Consider the following 18,468-nt stretch of genomic DNA (forward strand, 5'->3'; position numbering starts at 1 on the left):
GTAACTTAACTTGCAGGTCTTCAGGATGTTCAGGGAAAGTTGAGAATAAGAAGCACACCAATGTTGACGTGGTACGATTGTGCACACTTACTGACCTGAACCAGAAATGACACAGCCCTTTGAAGGAGGAATGGAAATGCTAGGCCAACTTGCTTACTGTTACCTTCAAAATAAACCAGAAAGTGTTACCAGTAACACAGTTTAGTTTTGATATTGAAATCTACTTATCTCTCTATTATAAAAAAAATCCTGGGAGGGAGAAGAAACGTGATCTTCTCGGAAGACAAATTTGATGTCCCGCGAGAGACACTTTAACGTCAGGCGAAGACAATTTGACGTCCCACGAGAGACACTTTAACATCATGCGAGACAAGGCAGTGAGACCACATTTAAAACAAGTTCACGGATATCTAACCAAGCAGTTGTTGGAATGCTTTTGGTAGACAGACATAATGTGCTCCCAACTCTTAAAACGACGACAAGCAGAACACGAGCTTGCCAGCAGCAGGAAGCCAGAAGATGATACGAATGCTTCTCCTTAGCGTGCGTTCAGACTTGGTAAAATACTGTATAGAGTATATATTGTGCATATGTGGTTAAGTATGTGTCTAAATATATATATATTGTGATTATCGGCTTGATGTGCAAGGGTTTGCCAAGCAAAATCAGTGATGCAAGACATAGAAATGCCCATAACAACAGAATGTTTTTCATACTGGAAGGAAACAAGCAATGTTACCCTAGGATGATAAAGGGCAGGTGACCTAGCAGGTGCCAAGGAGACCTGTGCTTCCCCTGAGGATTTAGCAAAAAGTGAGATTACCTTCCGGCTGCAGTATACTGCCCTTTTTAAAAATAATACTGGTAAGATGCCAATTGTGCCACCCATAAGTGGCACTGCATTCTGCAAGCTGATGGATTGAGCCTATTCTGCTTCTGTTAATTGAGACAGAAGAAAAACTTTTTTGGAGAATTTCTGTTATTACAGTAAAACATGTCTCAGGGCGCAGAAACACCAGGGCCTGCTAGAGAGAATCTTAATCAGGTTTCCATCTACCTAAAGTTGTGTTGTCCAACCCCAGAAATTATTTAATATCACCTTGAGTAACAAGGTGGTGAGTGTTCTAACATATTTCTGACAATAGTTGTGATATCTGAAACTCTCCACGCTTCCATTCATTATGTTACAGCATGCCTAAACTTAGCTCCATGGAAAGCCCTTTAAAATCAACATATCTAATTTGATATCTTATCACATTTATTTTGTTTATCTATAAACCTACCTTTTGATTTGTCCATTATGAGTAGCTCTGTGATATGGCACCAAAGACTTTTTCTCTATGCCAGTGCTCACTGCATATTGTCAGTCCTCCTCTATTATAATGGCGCAAAAGTTCTTAATAGTCCTCGATATTCGCTGGATGTTTTTATTCTAGAGAACCAGAATTACACTGGCATTAATGTGTTAGCATTTAACAGGTAGTATTTACTTGGACCTAACAAATACACCATAGATGTAAGGATTATCTGAACTTAGAGATGATCTGTGTGCTCCATTATAAGGCATTTTAAATTGTGAAGGCTGACGATGCTTATGATAGAAGTAGAAACCTAAAAAGTCTAAGAGGCAAACATCTGGATGCTTAGTGCATTTGTTGGCAATATATGACATTTTAATTAAAAAGGTGATGGAATGGGTCATCCTTTAAAATTTGGAGTAGAATCAAAATAAATTTGGCATCATTGTCACATTGTTGTAGAGCAGAGAAGGAATTCCCCTTGTGCATTGATTATGCATGAGGTGATTATAACATGAGCAGGAGACTTACAGTTTAACACAAAGATTGGTTTTGTTAATGAAAAAAGGTCAATGGTTGTGCTTAGATCTGCAGGTGCACTTCCCCTTTTTGTCACCTTTTACCCCATGTTCATTCATCATGTGACAGTACAGAAAAGGTCCATCTGATTTTGACTAATCACTAGGACTCACAACATTCCACTGACACTTGTCTGTGCCTGCTGGGGATGTCCAGTAAACAGCATACGTGATTAATGTTTAAGATACTCAATTCTGTTTCTTTCATAACAGCATATGGAAGGTTCTGAATATAATGTTGTTTAGCCTTTTTAATTGTTATAACAGTTGTGATTTCTGAAAAAGCCAAATCTTCTTTAGTTTTATTTTATCTAAGCAGCATCAACCACAAGGTAGGAAGCTCAATTTAGATTTTTATATTGATCTAACATTCTCAGTGTCTACGTGATGCGCAAAAATATCTCAAAAGTCAATAAAACATTGGGTTTAATTGCATTTCTTGATACAAGGAGTTGTATTAATATGCCACTAACTAAGTCTGTATTTAAGGTGCAAATATCTTTTAGATAGTATGAGGATGATATACTGGGACAACTTAAAGATTAATAATTCAACATCAGCAGTCAGATTTTTTATGTTCTCATATTTTTATGCAGCTGTCAATGGAGCCTTTGGTCCAATAAAAAGCACATTCACCCTCACAGCCTCACCCACTCATAATTTGATCATTTAGATTTCAAGCAGACTTACCTGCACATATCTGGGAAGTTGGAAGAGGAAGAAACCCCATGCAGGCACTCAGGCCAGGATTTGAACCCATGTTATCAAAACTGTATGGCTTTGAAGCAAATTGTCATGATCCTCACCACCCAGTTACATATAAAGCAAGATTGGCCCAGAATTATCCCAGGACACATAGGAGGCCAGCACAATTGGTAAAGATGTTTGCCATAACTATAAAAAAACACTCCATTGTGCCATGATCTTCACCTGTAAAACTGACATAAAATGGTTGGTAATCCTGTGGTTCCAAGCTGGTATTCCTCAATATTTATCATCATTTTATTAAATTAAGAAAGCTAATCTTAGTTGGGATAAACTTAGCCCCTCACTGAAAAGAATACAATTACCTTGAAAATGCTCACACCTTCAACAATCTAAGTGAGTAGGATGGATGAAGTGTTGGGCAGAATAACCTGTTCTTGTCATACTTGTTCTAAAGTTCTTTATAGATAATATACGTTACATATATCTTTTTATGATATTAAATGTTCAATCCAGTTGCAATAGCATAGAGCCCAATGGTTTGGCATTTCCAATGATTCAGTGATCATTTCCAGTATTTTCAGTGAATATGAATAAGCTAATAATAGCATCATGCAAAATTCTCTTTTTCTTATAATCAAGAACATTCTTCTTGCTATCACTTGCATTCAAGGTCAGTGAAGTTTTTCCTTAACCAAAACAAAAATGTTATTGTGTCATATTCAGAAAATAAAATCCTTAGAGAGTTTTAACGCATCATCAATGTTTCTTGTATACATTTTCTGATGTTGTATTCACTGCCTGTGTGGGTACTGTGCGCCTGTCACAAGTCTGTAGTAGTCATACAATCCTAAATCGTCCCTAGTGTGTTCTAGGTGTGTGGGTGTGTGTGTGCGTGCCCTGCGGTGGGCTGGCGCCCTGCCCGGGGTTTGTTTCCTGCCTTGCGCCCTGTGTTGGCTGGGATTGGCTCCAGCAGACCCCTGTGACCCTGTAGTTAGGATATAGCGGGTTGGATAATGGATGGGTGAACATGGCAATATTGATGGTGGTATACTCTACAAAATGTACTGTTTGCTACGTTATTAGAAATTCAATGCAATGCCGTCAACCAACACTATATTACTTGACATATTTTCCCATAAATATCAAATGTTGAACTGCAAGGATAACTACAATGAGTCAGTGGGTAACTGATGTTTTATACCATTTGAAATTGAAAAAAATTGAATTCTCAGTTAGAGGATCTGTGCAGAACTCTTTTAAAACCTGGCAGGATCTAATCAATAATATTGTAGCGACCCGTGGTTGAGTCTTAAAGTTTTTAGAGCCGTACTCTGCCGTGCACCTCTTCCAAGCTGTAGGCTAGCGGACTGCCAGCGTTATGCACCCAGCTGCACCCAGCTCTTTAGGTAGCGAGCACTCGTGTCCCATACACCGCACGACTCCGAGTGTCTCGGTAATAATTGCTTCGATAGAAATCTTAGCAATACACAGCTCTGTCCTGTTGTATCTCTTTATTAGAGCAGCTAAACAAAGCTTTACTCATTTGCTTAGCCATTGCCAAGGTCATTAATGAAGCCATCTTTCTTATCGATGGTAACTATTTACATTCAAATAACCCCCGGACGGCAACAACCCAACCAACCCCACCAGTTGAGCACAGACACATACAATAATTACAACAGGAAACACAATTATATTACTTGGTTAATTTATTGTAACAATAAGCTTTTACATAAATTACCCACAATGCTATTTACATAAATTACCCATAATGCAACACGCCGCCAGCGCTGCTGCCGGGTCGCTACAATATTTTAGAATAAGCTCTTAAAGCACTGAGGAAATAATTCTCTTCGCATTTCTTTTTTTTTTGTCTTTTTTAATCTGCCTATTAAACTCATCAATTTATGTATTTTGACCAGCTTTAAGTTTTACTCCGTTGGCCATGTTCTCTTTCTCAGGGGTAGGGGTTGGGTTGATTTGTTTTCAGTCCTATTTTTTGTAAAGATTGATTTATCTGTATGGAATGATTACAATAAAATCAATAAAATTAGAAGAAAAAAAAGATATTCAAAAGTGTTAAAACGTCAATGATGTTTATTTCAAAAACATGACGTGCTAGCTTAATTCCGATTTCATATATGAAATCAGTGTAAAAAACTTAATAAAGAGCTGCTCTGAAGTTCCCAGTAGCAAACAAAAATATTTTTTGTAGACCAGTGAAATCTGTCCCCAGTCATAATATCTTTTGGTATGCAATTAGAAATTTAACACTGCTTTTTTATTATGTAAAACAAAAGTCAGTCAAATTTACTGTGTAATTAATGTGACATTGTAAATATTCAAATTAAATTGCATTAATCCAACCATCATCATTTCCCTACCTATCTCAAAGAGCTACATGATGTACTGAGATATCAAAAAAGGTTAACAAGAGGCCTGACATGTTTATTTTAAAACAGTGTTAATAAACTTTTGCCAGGCTAGGAAAAGACTTGTTCACAGACAAAAGCCTGGTTTAGTGCAATTTTCACTAAAACAAGATCTCACTTTCTAGATTACTTATGGAGGATGGGTTAGTATTCTCCCAGCTAGGTAAGAAAAGTTAACACATGAGCAATTTAGTGAAGGATGCTGTAACAGATGTTTAATTGTAATATGAAGTGCAAGAGATGTGACCTCCATTGTGGACCAGTGGTGACAATGGGCAAACTAGAAGTTTTCCAGAATAACTGGAATAATCCATTTAATGTATCTCAGAGCCACAACCAGGCTTAAAACATTTAAACACAGTGGGATTACATATCACTGGCCTATAATCTATAGTTTGTTTTTTTTTTTTTTTACCACAGAGATCGGTTTATGTATTTTATTATATAAGCCAGCCAGGGCCGTTGATTCTCTCTGTGAGATACTAAAGATGTCACTGAAAATGCCAGCTAATTGGTTTTTTAAATACATCCTGAAATTCTGCAACAGTCTAGATGCCCTTATTGATGTTACTGTGTAGGCATAAACTGAAAGATGGATGATGAGGTACTGCTAGTACTCACACAGAACACAGCCAGTTATCTCCTTTGTTATTATGTACTCCAGAAGAGAAAAAGTGGATGCAGTTGCATTAGGCCATTCACATCTACAAGCACTGCCACATTTTAGATAAATCAAAACTGCAGCTATGCTCAGTGTTCAGCTTGTGCCCTTATTGACATTTGTCAATTTGAACTGCTCCCTAAACTCATACTTGCATTTCTTTTGTTTTTGTAATGCCAGCTTTGCTGAAAGCCATAAGTAATTTTCAGATGTCATTGGTGACTCACAGATTTAATTGGAATATATGTATTGGTTTGAAAGCACTGTCTTTCACAGATAAATTCAGTGATAATGGCTGCTCTGGTTATTCATCCAGGCCACATTTGGAAGATCTAAACCTTTCCTAATTTGCTGAATCATCTTTCGGTTGCTCCCATTAGGGGGCGCCACAGTGGATCATCCATTTCCATGTTTTCCTGTTCCTCTGCAGCTTGCTGTGTCACACCCACCACCTGCATGTCCTCTCTCACCACATCCATAAACCTCCTCTTAGGCCTTCATTTTTCTTTTTACCTGGTAGCTCTATCCTTACCCAGCATCTCTTCTCTGCACATGTCCAAACCAATGTAATCTCGCCTCTCTGGCTTTGCCTCTAAACCTTCCAACCTTAGCCGACCCTCTAATATACTCATTTCAAATCCTGTCCATCACACCCAATGCAAATCTTAATATGTTTAACTCTGTCACCTCCAGCTCCTTCTCCTGTTTTTTTTTATTAGTGCTACCATCCCCAACGCATATGCAATAGCTGGTCTCATTACTGTCTTGATGACCTTCCTTTTCACTCTTGCTGGTACCCGTCTGTCACAAATCTCTCCTGACACTCTTCTTTACCCACTCCACCCTGAATGCAGTCTCTTCATCAGCTCTCTTCCACACTCCCCATTACTCTGTACTGTTGATCCCAAGTATTTAAATCAATTTGGTGAATCATAACAGTCTTAAAAGTTATTCCTGTGCCTCTTTAGTCCAGGACTGGATTGCTGTTCTTACCAACTCCTTCCACTTCTTTTTCACCCTGTAAGATTGAAAGTAGAGGTACTCAGATGTGGCCTAACTGTCCATAGTCGGTGCAAAGTAAGAGGCAGTAAGCACCTTTTATCAGGAGAAACAGATATCCAGAGTGTGGCACAGGAGACATATTGTTGATACTGTATTTATGGTACATTTTTCTTTCAGTTCCCCTGTTCAGGACCCTAGGAGCAGTAAAAAATCCCTCAAGATGAAAACATTCATATTCAGCAATGGTGAAGCAATATGCACATAGTTTTTGGAGATATGTTGGAAGCAATCACAAAAACACTTTTTCCAGCTCCAGTGCATAGTTTTTTTGAGCTAATATGAACAACTGTGTACCTTGTGTTGTTTACTTTAAAATACACACCACTTCCTTTATTTAACATAACGAATTAGTTCAGTCCTTAGAATCTCACTGACCTTATTTCTGAAAAACAAAAAACACAGAAGATTAACATTTCTTTGTGAAGCCAGTCTTGTCAGATGTCTTTCAGTTTGCTATTAAGTAACTCATTGTTCACCAGAAGAATGCTGCAGAGAGGGTCAGTTGTCATATGGCGCTTTTCCACTGCATAGTACGGCACAGCACGGTTCAGTACAGCTCACCTTGGTTCGGCTCAGTTCAGCTCGGTTTGCGTTTCGACTGCAGTTTAGTACCGCTTTAGAGTGGGCGGGATTATTCACGTGTCGTTATATGGCGCTTTTCCACTGCATTTTTTAACGTGTCCCTACACTGTTTGTAAGTCCGATGGTAGCCGTGTGCGCCCAAGAGCTTAGCGACCTCCTGAAAAACTTTTCATTCGCGTCGCCCCATCCAGCTCTCGCTGGATCCGCTCCTCGGCTACCAACGAGAGGAACGTCTGTACTTCCTCAATAGACCACGAAACAGCCATTTTTGGTTAAAACAAAATGGTGCGTCTGAACCTTTGCTGGCTGTGCTAAAAATCCAGCGGTGTCCAGTTGTGTCTCGTGTCGCAAGTTCAGTGACGCAGTAATGACAATTTTCTCTGGCCAATCAGTGACCAGCAGAGTTTACACTTCACGTTTTGGTAACGGTTCGGCGCGCTTGGAACCTCGGCTGAAATGGTACTAAAAAAAGGACCAGGTACCAGATACTGTTCCCAGTGGAAAACCCCCCAAAAGTGAGCTGAACTGAACCGTGTCGTGCCATACTATGCAGTGGAAAAGCGCCTTTAGTGTTTTGTCCTCGTTTGAATGCCCTATTTCGTCCATTTTCTAGTTCGCATAATCTAGTTGTTCCTGGTTGAGTCATGTCATTTGTATTTATGGAGAGAAGTGATGATATCAGCTATTGATTTAACTGACTAAAACTTGAACCCTGAATATTCACTCTGATGTTTAACCTTTTGATAATATCAGTACTGATTTGTTAAGTACCTACTTCAGTGCACTTTTCTTTGAAATTAGTTAAGACAGTTGTGAATATCATAACAGTATGGAAGCCATAGCTTAGCTTGTGATGTGGTAACACTGCAACTTCTATGCTAAAGCACAAAGCTGGCCCCACAGTATGTGCTTCACTGAAGACATATGCTAAGCACAGGGTTTATTTCAAAGAGTGTTTTCTTCAAATGAGAGGTTCTACTACTTGTACTCACTGCATTTTGCAGCCAACCAGAGGTATGAGTGTGAATATCAACATACGTCGAGTGTCCACCATTTTCTCAGAAAACAAATCTTGTTGGCAATTTGATTAAGACTGATTTCACCAATCACTGTTTAAGAGGAAATGGTGTTTTACTTTCATTATTTTCTTATGAGCTGAAGCACACAGCCAGTGCTTCATGTTTGCAAAAAATATACACTTCTTTACTGCTCTTTGTTTTGCACGTAAAGCTGCAACACACAAGCAGTCCTCAAACCTTTTCAATTTGACAATTTCTGTTTGATTTTTAGAGGTGATGCTTTGTGTTTGCAAAGGGGGACATTCCAGTCAGTAAATTAAGTGTCTAAGGGCAAAGCGAGAAAAACAGAATTGGGGAGAAAGACACATCAGTCTTGCAGTAACTTGGTAGGAAACTTGTGTATGTTTCCTTTTTTTCATTCAACAGGTTTTGCTGAATATGTTATATTTTTCTCGCAAAAACGTTTTTGTGTATCGTTCCTTTTTGCACACTATTATAATGTTATATTGTGTGGTTCTGGTGATAGATGGCTTAGCAGGAAAGCAGCATTTTTGGGATAAAGCCCTTGATACTGCTCTGAGATCAGTGCTGGGCAGTTACAAATAAAATGTTGTTTTGACATTTTATACCAATATCAATATTTCCTACTATCAATGAAAGAAAGACTCCACTGGGAGCATTGTGCAAACCCCTCAGGTTTAAAATAATATAATTCATATAATTCAGGTCAAGATCCTACTTAAATGACATTAATGGTCTAAAATTAAATAAATAACAAATAAAGATAATGGATATTTCTCTGATTATTAAAGAATTTAATGATACATTAAACAAGATACCAAATAATAAAGTACTAGGAGCAGATTGTTTCCCTTTGGAATTCCATAATCAGTTGCTGTCATCATTATTTTTCAGAATAGTTAAAAATGTAACCAAGCCTGCATGATTTGATCTTTAATATGAAAATGATTCATATTTCATGTTTTTGAAACCAAATAAATAAAGATCCACCCTTACCCTCTAGCTACAATGCAATATCATGAATCAATAAAGATGTAAAAATCAACAGTAAGGAAGCAGCCACTTGTATTGAATTGGTTACCTCACATATACAGAGTAAGGCGTCCATAACAGTCAGGATTTATCAAAGGAAGACATTTCCCTCTCATTATATATACGCAGGGGTTGTCTTCTTTGAAACACTGTCAATCATAAGTTCCATGTTGTCTGCTTTTTTTTCATACGCCGATGCAAGCATGTGTGTCACAACTGTGTGAATCTGTTTTTAACAAAGGTCTTTCCTACATTGAGCCACATATAATGACAGGCTTATTACCACTGAATAGATGCGTTTCAAACCTTTCCAAAGATGTATAGGTGTCTATGATAGGTCATTTGTACTATGTGTCCGAGCTGTGCATCAAAGGCAAGAAATAAACTGTTTGTGTGACAGCTTATCTTTACACACCATTATACACAAAGTTTGGATCAGTTTTGACGCTACTGCGAATGACTTAGTGCTGCGCTTGATTGTAAGTACTACTTAATATATTAACTTTGATGCATTGCAGCATTCAGTATTATAATTAAAGCATCATTGGTTTAATTACCATACCTGCACACTGTCTGTTGAATGTACTTCCTATGTTAGTTCTCTGTGCATTGCTCTTTCGAACTTCAACTTAGGGTATTTGCAACATTTCTTAGCATACTGGAAAGTATTGTTACACTGTACTTGCGCCTCTTGGAAATTACATGAGAACAATTCCCCATTCAATCAAATGTCTCTGTATAATGCCGCTTACATTAGTAGGCCACAAGCACATAAGAAAAGGGCTTAGGGCTTCCAGCAAAAGCATTGTTTCCAACTCAGTAACCCAGCACTGGAAGATGCTGGCATGAAAATGTACTGTATGTATGTAATGTAGATTATTCCAGATGTGAATGAAATACAAGAAAAAAGTAACAACAACAAAAATAAATAAATAAAAGCACACTAAACATCTTTGGGGCAACTGCAACAGAAGGCAATCTATTGTACAAAACATAAGGATTTGTTGTGTCTAGTTAACTAATTAACTATAATTTCACTTCTCAGTGTTCTTTAACATATCTTATTTTCAAATCCTGGTTTTTAGGATTTAGTGAGGACAGAGTGAAAAGCAGGGCATTTTTCATATTATTTTGCCACACCCCTCCATTTTGCATCTTAATAGACCTTTTCTTGTTAGACCTCCATTTTCAAAGTCATTGGGACATGTGCTGCATTTTCTTTCTTGTTAGGGAGCTGTCTCTACATCTCGAGACTAGGTGACTTCAAATTGTCTAATGCTTTAATGGGCTGGCACAGTCAGCGTGTAGTGCAGACACCTCACAGGCCCAAAATGCAAAGCCTTCCTCTTACCCTGATTGTTCTCTCTATGGAGTTTGCCTGCTCTTCCTATGCCTGTGTGGGTTTTCCACCCACAATTTCCAATTTGTGCACTTTAGGTTACTTGGTGATTCCAAATTGGCCCCTTATGAGTGAGTGTGTGTATGTGTTTTGTGGTAGACTGGCTCCACGATGAATCTTGAGTGGAAAAAAATGAGTTTGTACCTTTATGTGAGTGAGAAGAGCAAGCGAGCTTTTGTTTAGTACAGTAGCACACTTTTTGAATTAGAAGAGGAAAATGTTTTCTGAAAAAACACAGCAACTCTCATATTGAGAAATTTTAGAGTTTGCCCTTGCTGCTTAGTAAACCACAGGCTTTAAATCCAATTTAAGTTCATTTACTTGTAAATTTGTAAAGCCTGATAGATTTGTCTCAACTTGGTAAATGTCTCATTAACATATTATTATAATTGTAGGATATAATTATATCATGCCTTTTTTTTTGTATTACATTTTTTTGTTTATACCATGTTTATATGTCAGATGCAAATGTATTATATATATTACGGAAAAATGTTTTGTGTTATATTAGCAAACAACATATTTATGTTCAGGGATTTTATTTATTTTAGTAAAAAGCTTTATTTAAAATATTGCTTAATTGAACAGTATGCAGGGCGGCACAGTGGCACAGTGGTAGCGCTGCTGCCTCGCAGTTAGGCGACCAGGGTTCGCTTCCCGGGTCCTCCCTGCGTGGAGTTTGCATGTTCTCCCCGTGTCTGCGTGGGTTTCCTCCCACAATCCAAAGACATGCAGGTTAGGTGGATTGGCGATTCTAAATTGGCCCTAGTGTGTGCTTGGTGTTTGTGTGTGTCCTGCGGTGGGTTGGCACCCTGCCCAGGATTGGTTCCTGCCTTGCGCCCTGTGTTGGCTGGGATTGGCTCCAGCAGACCCCCGTGACCCTGTATTCGGATTCAGCGGGTTAGAAAATGGATGGATGGATGGATGAACAGTATGCATAATTTGTTAATTAACCAAATGAACAAATAACAGTCATTTATTTTAATTGTAAAGATCCTAAGAATAACACTTTTACATCGGACGTGAAGCTTACACACAGATGTTTATGGTAGAGCATAGTGTAAAAATGTTTAAAAGGAAAAAAAATATATTTTAATGACATGGAATCGGTGATTGATGCTGGCCCTAAAAATCCTGATTAAATGGCATTGGCTGCCTGTGTCAACAGTCTTTTTGCAATAACCAGGCAGCCTTGGATGTTTTTGAGTGTTGACCCATTCCTCATACTCCTTTGCTTAAAAGCGTTGGCATTTTCATGCAAGAATGTGCTCTATCTACTAAAACACTCAAGTTTAAGTTCAAGTTGTAGTCTACTGCCATACTTATAATAATGTACAGTGAATTTTTTACTTGTCTCCTCAGAATAGTGACAGTAGTTGGTGCAAACAAACGACACAGAAAAATATATAGACAGAATGCCATACACACACAGTGTATACAAATACAGTACTGCATATACATATGGATACATACATTCATATCTACAATTGATGTACTACTTATACAATGTACTGAACATGTTATTGCAAATGCCTAACCAGCAGATAGACTCAGGAATAATTTCTATGGGCACAACTGCGAATGGCTGTGTACCATTTTCAAGAAAAAAGGGGTAAGAAAACCAACTGTACACAGTGGCCAAGATCTTCAATAATCCTGTTTCCTTTCTATGGCAGCAGGTGTTATATATATATATATATATCCTGAACAGAAAGCAGCCAGGTATCAGTAATATTCTGTACCACTTCCTTTAACAATTGGCCAGTTAAATGAGTCTGTATACAGAGTCAGAGAGCAGTATGTCTTTAGCCGGCATAAAGTATGAACATTTACCACGACCAAGACTATCATTTGGCATTCTTTAAACAATTCTAGATTGTGCTCATGGTAATTTGCAAAAATGAAGTATCCCTTTTTCAGAAAAAAGGCAATTTTGAATCTCACAAAAACATGTCATGGTTTCCACTTTCCTTAATGCCACACTCTTAACCAGTAATACAGCCCTTCAGTATCAACTGGTGACGTGGCCATGTTGGAACCATCTACCACAGTGGTCCAGTTTTGAGAACACAAAATGGTCTCTCAAATACAATACCCCGCTGTGAGTATAAATTACTGTTAGGAAAAGGAACCTTATTCCTTTAGCTAAAATACATTAAAAATGGGAGAATTCTCTGTTTGTTTCTGTTAGGTTTCCTTCTAAAGTATCCGATTCTTAAGAGTAAGTACTTGTTTTTTTTTCTTGCAGGCGACTACCCAGCACCTAGAGCAGTTCTCACTGGTCACGATCACGAGGTGGTTTGTGTTTCTGTGTGTGCTGAGCTGGGCCTGGTCATCAGTGGAGCTAAAGGTCAGTACGAATACTTTTTTGAGCCGGCTATCTCATGGCCAATGCTGCTTTTAAATGAGGCCATTTTTTAATCTCCTGAGAACAGATTTAATTTCAATGTGTCAGTCACTTAGAAAAAGGGCGCCTTTTTAATTTTCTCCCTGTCTAGTCTCAACAGCTGTTCCACTTTGGAGGCATACTCTTTGATGAAACAAATCCAATTACTATTGCTTAATTTTCTCTCTATATATTTATTCACTGTTGGAAATCTTTCTGTTAACATTATCATTTTTTAACATAACTTTGATTGTTCTCTTGCTATGTTGGATATTTTTACATCTTCATTTTTGAAAATATGTTTACAGTTTATTATTGTGACAGTGTAAAAATAGTATAAAAAAAGCTTAGGAGGCAGTGTCGCAGTGGTGTCTGCAGTCTTAGTTCCTCTAACATCCCAAAGATGTGCAGCTCTGGGGTGTGCAAGAGTCTTCCCTGCGATGGACTGGAGTTCCACACAAGGCTGGTTCCTGCCTTGTGTTTAATGCTGCCAGGATAGAGGACCATTTCTCGTGATGCACAATTGGAATGAGTGGGTGGAGAAACTGATTGCTCTAATTATGCAAACGACAGTTGGAAATTGGTAGACTGGTGGCAGTGATTCCCTCAATTCCTTTCCCCAGCAGTGCCTTCTTTGTGGATTTTGCACATTCTCTGTATGGTCCCACTACTGGGTACTTGGCTTTCTGCCACTGTCCAGTGAACTGCTGCTATTTTGATAGGCAGATCTTATGTGCCTTCTTGTTATCGTGATCTGCTAACTGCTGGTAGAACTTCCTCATCATCAACTAATCAGGTGCCCTGGATTAGCACCACATGTCTCACATTGTGTTCTTAACAAATGATTAAGTGTGTATGTACAATTTGACAAGTGGCTTCTACATGAGGACCTGGCAAAGTAAAATAGGTAATGTGTTTTTTATCATCAAAGGTTACATGTATCTCATTTTAAGACTTGGTACAATAAAATTGTTTAAACCACAGAACTGAAAAGGAAATGGATTTACATTTTCATGTGATAGTATGTTTGTTTTTTTTAAATGATGCTACATATCTGTTCCGTGGCTCAGTACAGGACAATTTTAATATTCATAAAGTCACAAAGTAGAATATACAGCTGTGGTCAACATTATTGGCACCTTGCATTTTAGGTATCATGTACAATTTCTCCTGAAAAAATGTATGCGTTTATGCAATCATTTGTTTGATTGAAACAATTGTTGGCACCCACTTGAATGATTCAAATCAGTTTGATTAGAAGAACTTGATTCTCATTGCAGTGAAATTAGATTCTATTGTGATACATTTCCAGGATTCATACAAGAACGGCTAACCAATGTGTGATACCTTTAATATTTAAAAGAGTCATTTTCATTTCCAGTTCCTCGTTGACAATGTGAAAGCAAGAGAACTGTCTGATATGATCTGAAATACCATTATCACTAAACATAAAAATGAAAAAGGGTACAAGGCCATTGACCTTGGCATTCCTGTTTGTACAGTTCACAACATTAATTAATTTCATGTTCATGGAACTATTGATTAGCAGCTAGTTAACCTCCCAAGACATGGTAGAAACAGTTGATGAAAGATGTCTTTGAAGGTTGGTGCAAACTGTGGAAAAAATACCAAGTAAAGCATCCAAAGAGCTTAAAGCTGACTTAAAGAGATATGGAGTGATATTTTCTTTCCGTATCATATACCACACATTAAACACGGAAGGGTTTTATGAGCCACTGTTGAAGACCAACATAAAAAGTCATGGATGATCTAGTAATATGCACCAAGAAAATATCCCCCATACGATTACATCACCACCCCCATCAGCCCAAACCATTGATACATGGCAGGATGGATCCATGCTTTTACATTTTTGAAGCCAAATTCTGACCCTACCATCTGAATTCCATAGCAGTAGTCGAGACTTATCAAACCAGGCAATGTTTTTCTAATCTTCTGTTGTCCAATTTTGATGAGCCTGTGTGAATTGTAGCCTCAGTTGCCTGTTCTTAACTGACAAGAGGGGCACTCAGTGTTTTCTCCTGCTGCTGTAGCCCATCTGCTTCAAGGTTCAACATGTTGTGCATTCAGAGATGCTCTTCTTCATACCTTGGTTTTATCAAGTGTTTATTTGAGTTACTGCTGCCTTTCTATTAACTTAAACCAGTCTGGCCTTTCTCCTCTGACCTCTGGCATCAACAAGGTATTTTTTGCACCCAGAGAACTACCGCTCACTGGACATTTTACCTTTTCAGGTACATTCTCTGTAAACCCTAGAGATGGTTGTGCGTGAAAATCCTAGTAGATCAGCAGTTTCTGAAATACTCAGACTAGCCCATATGGCATAAGCAACTATACCACATTTAAAGCGGCATATATATATATATATATATATATATATATATATATATATATATATATATATATATATATGGTATATATATATATATATAATTGGTATTGGCAAATAAACACTGCTTAAATGTAAATATACCATCACTTATAGGTTTTCCTCATTTTTAATCAGTAAGTGCACTACGGCTTTTTTGTCAGTTAAATATACATTTACTATATTTATACTGGTGAGTTTTTTTCTTCAGTTTATCAGATAAACATTCATAATTCTTGAGGTGTAATTATACATATGGATTACCATTTTAATAATGCAGTACTTGTTCCTTATGAAAACTTACACTGTATTTGCACACAGCAACAAATAAACACAGTACAAATCTCTAAAATATCCTCAAATGTATCAGATGTTCATAAGTTGCTTATGAAGAAGACACAGACTAACAGCTTAACAGGTCAGTCAGTCAGTCAGTCAGTCAGTCATCATCCAACCCGCTATATCCTAACTATAGGGTCATGGGGGTCTGCTGGAGGCAATCGCAGCCAGCACAGGACGCAAAGCTGGAACAAATTCCAGGCAGGGCGCCAGCCCACCGCAGGGCTGCATAACAGGTTTATAAGTAAAAAACATTTTGTTATTAAGCTAACTAGACTATTGTTAACCAAGCAGCAAATTTGTTTTTCTCTTTTCTTTTTCCAATTAAAAAAAGCTTGTAGACCAAGCTCAAATGGTATTGGTTTTAATTAAAGGACAAAGTAAAAATATCTGAATTCATTAAAAGTAATTTTTCTTACATTTTGTTTAACTGCACAGGACGACATCTCATGAAATCAGAGAATTACTAGAGCATAATAGAACACAACATGCTAACCAGGTATAGGTCTAAAATCATGGGTTTCGTAGCAGGACAGTGACTTAAAACAAATATCCAAAAGCACAAAAAGAATAGTTAAAAAAGGAAGAAACTGACAGTATCAAACTTCCCAGCAGTGACTGGTGATCTTAATTTGATTGAAACCCTTTGGATGGAGCTGAAAACTGCAATTGGTAAAAGGAGTCCTTCAAACATTCAAGAGAGACTGAACAAATTTCAGCTGATGACTGGGAGACGCTACTAGCTCAAAGAAATGTTTAGAGGCTTCCATTATTGCCAGGGGTTATGTAACCAAGTGCAAGGAAAGGGGGCCTTTAATACTATCCAGGGCATATTTTCATTTTCATTTTCATTTGTGTACTTTTGTTGTATAACTTTATACATCCTTTTAAAATATTCTGATATTTCTGACCATAAGCTGGTACAATTCCAATTTCTGAAGATCTTGTATGTGATATATCTAATATGCAAAGGTGCCAGAAATGCTAAAAGCACAACCTATTACCACCTCTAGTTTATCTATATAAATTTCCTATAGTTTATCTATATAAATGTCAAAAACTCATTTAACAAAAAAGACAATTATTCCAACATTGAACTGTGAGAATTGAGACATTTTTGGAAATCATTCAATCATTAATAACCATTTTTGAAAGCACCAGGAGCAATTCAGGAGCCAGCCCTGGACAGTAGCTCAGTTCATCACAGCATATACTTGTTCAAAACAGAGTATGACGGTATGCCTGTGCAGAATTTAAACTCGGTTTTCTGGAGCTGTAAGACAGAGGTGCTAACCACTGAGACACACATCTAATAGTAATGTGATCAATTACAAATGGAAAGAGAACAAGAATTGATGATGTGTATTCCTCTCAGAGTGACAGACCATTTACAATATGTTTTTATTCATTTGAATTATCAAATTGTTATGTTTGAGGGAGAATTACTGGATATGTGAATGCTGCGTTTTCATTTTTATAGAAGGACCATGTCTAGTGCACACAATCACAGGAGACCTTCTGCGAGCGTTAGAAGGTCCAGAGAACTGTCTGTATCCAAGACTTATTTCAGTGTCCAGTGAGGGACACTGCATTATCTATTATGAGCGAGGGAGATTTTGTAACTTCAGCATCAATGGAAAACTTCTGGCTCAAATGGAGATTAGTGACTCAACAAGAGTGAGTATTCTTTCTGTTCTCTTAAATTACAGTGCATTTCATGTTAATTTTACTGTACCAAAATCGAATGTATTACTTAAATGAAAATCAAATAAATCATGTTTTCTTTATTTTAATACTAAACCTTTCTACATTATTCCGTTTAAAAATTCAGTGAGACCTAGCAGTTCCAAAAATTGTGCTTTAATGTATCTGCAAAGTTTATTTTAATCAATATATAATTGATTTTTTTTTTAAAATCAGGCTATACTTTTAAGTAGCGATGGACAGAACCTTGTAACAGGGGGTGACAATGGAGTTGTTGAAGTATGGCAAGCTTGTGACTTTAAGCAACTGTATATTTATCCTGGATGTGATGCAGGTATCAGAGCAATGGATCTGTCACATGATCAAAGGTAAGTCATGCCTGTTATGTGATATTACATTCCTGCTTAATCATATTCAGTGTTGTGTGGAGCTGTTGCCTTTTTTTAACAGTATTGGGCAGAATTCAGGAAACAGCCCTGGATGTAGTACAAGTAACACTTCAGAGCACACTCACACAAGACCAATTGAGAAACATATATTTACTGAGCCAGCACATTTTTGAGATGGGTGAGTAAAATCAGATCAACTGGAGGAAAACCAATACACACACAGGAAGAACAAGCATATGTCACTTAGGCAGTGGAATTTAAACCCGGGACTCTGAAGCTGTGGGACAGCAACACTAGATATGTCCGCACTCTTTAGATCTTCACAGTAACCCGTTAATTCGTACATATGTCAGTATCAGTGCTGTATGTACTTCTTAACTGTCACAGTTTCTGCAAGAACTGAGCTAATGCTGTGCCTTACTGGACATTGTTGACCCAATTCTGACAACTTTTTATGTGCCTTGAGTGT

General features: G+C 37.6%; 1 protein-coding gene across 15 annotated transcripts in view; it reads left to right on the forward strand.

The window, feature by feature from the left end:
• nbeaa (neurobeachin a) overlaps window positions 1-18,468 on the forward strand; it is an 894,135-nt gene that overhangs the window by 862,418 nt on the left and 13,249 nt on the right. For all 15 annotated transcript variants that reach the window (XM_039745777.1, XM_039745778.1, XM_039745781.1 and 12 more), the window contains 3 exons: window positions 13,041-13,142; window positions 17,387-17,583; window positions 17,827-17,978. In XM_039745777.1, coding sequence (XP_039601711.1) covers window positions 13,041-13,142; window positions 17,387-17,583; window positions 17,827-17,978 — 451 coding nt within the window. The remainder of the gene's footprint in view (window positions 1-13,040; window positions 13,143-17,386; window positions 17,584-17,826; window positions 17,979-18,468) is intronic.

This window comes from Polypterus senegalus, chromosome 2 (assembly GCF_016835505.1).
Source record: "Polypterus senegalus isolate Bchr_013 chromosome 2, ASM1683550v1, whole genome shotgun sequence".
Classification (NCBI taxonomy): domain Eukaryota; kingdom Metazoa; phylum Chordata; class Cladistia; order Polypteriformes; family Polypteridae; genus Polypterus; species Polypterus senegalus.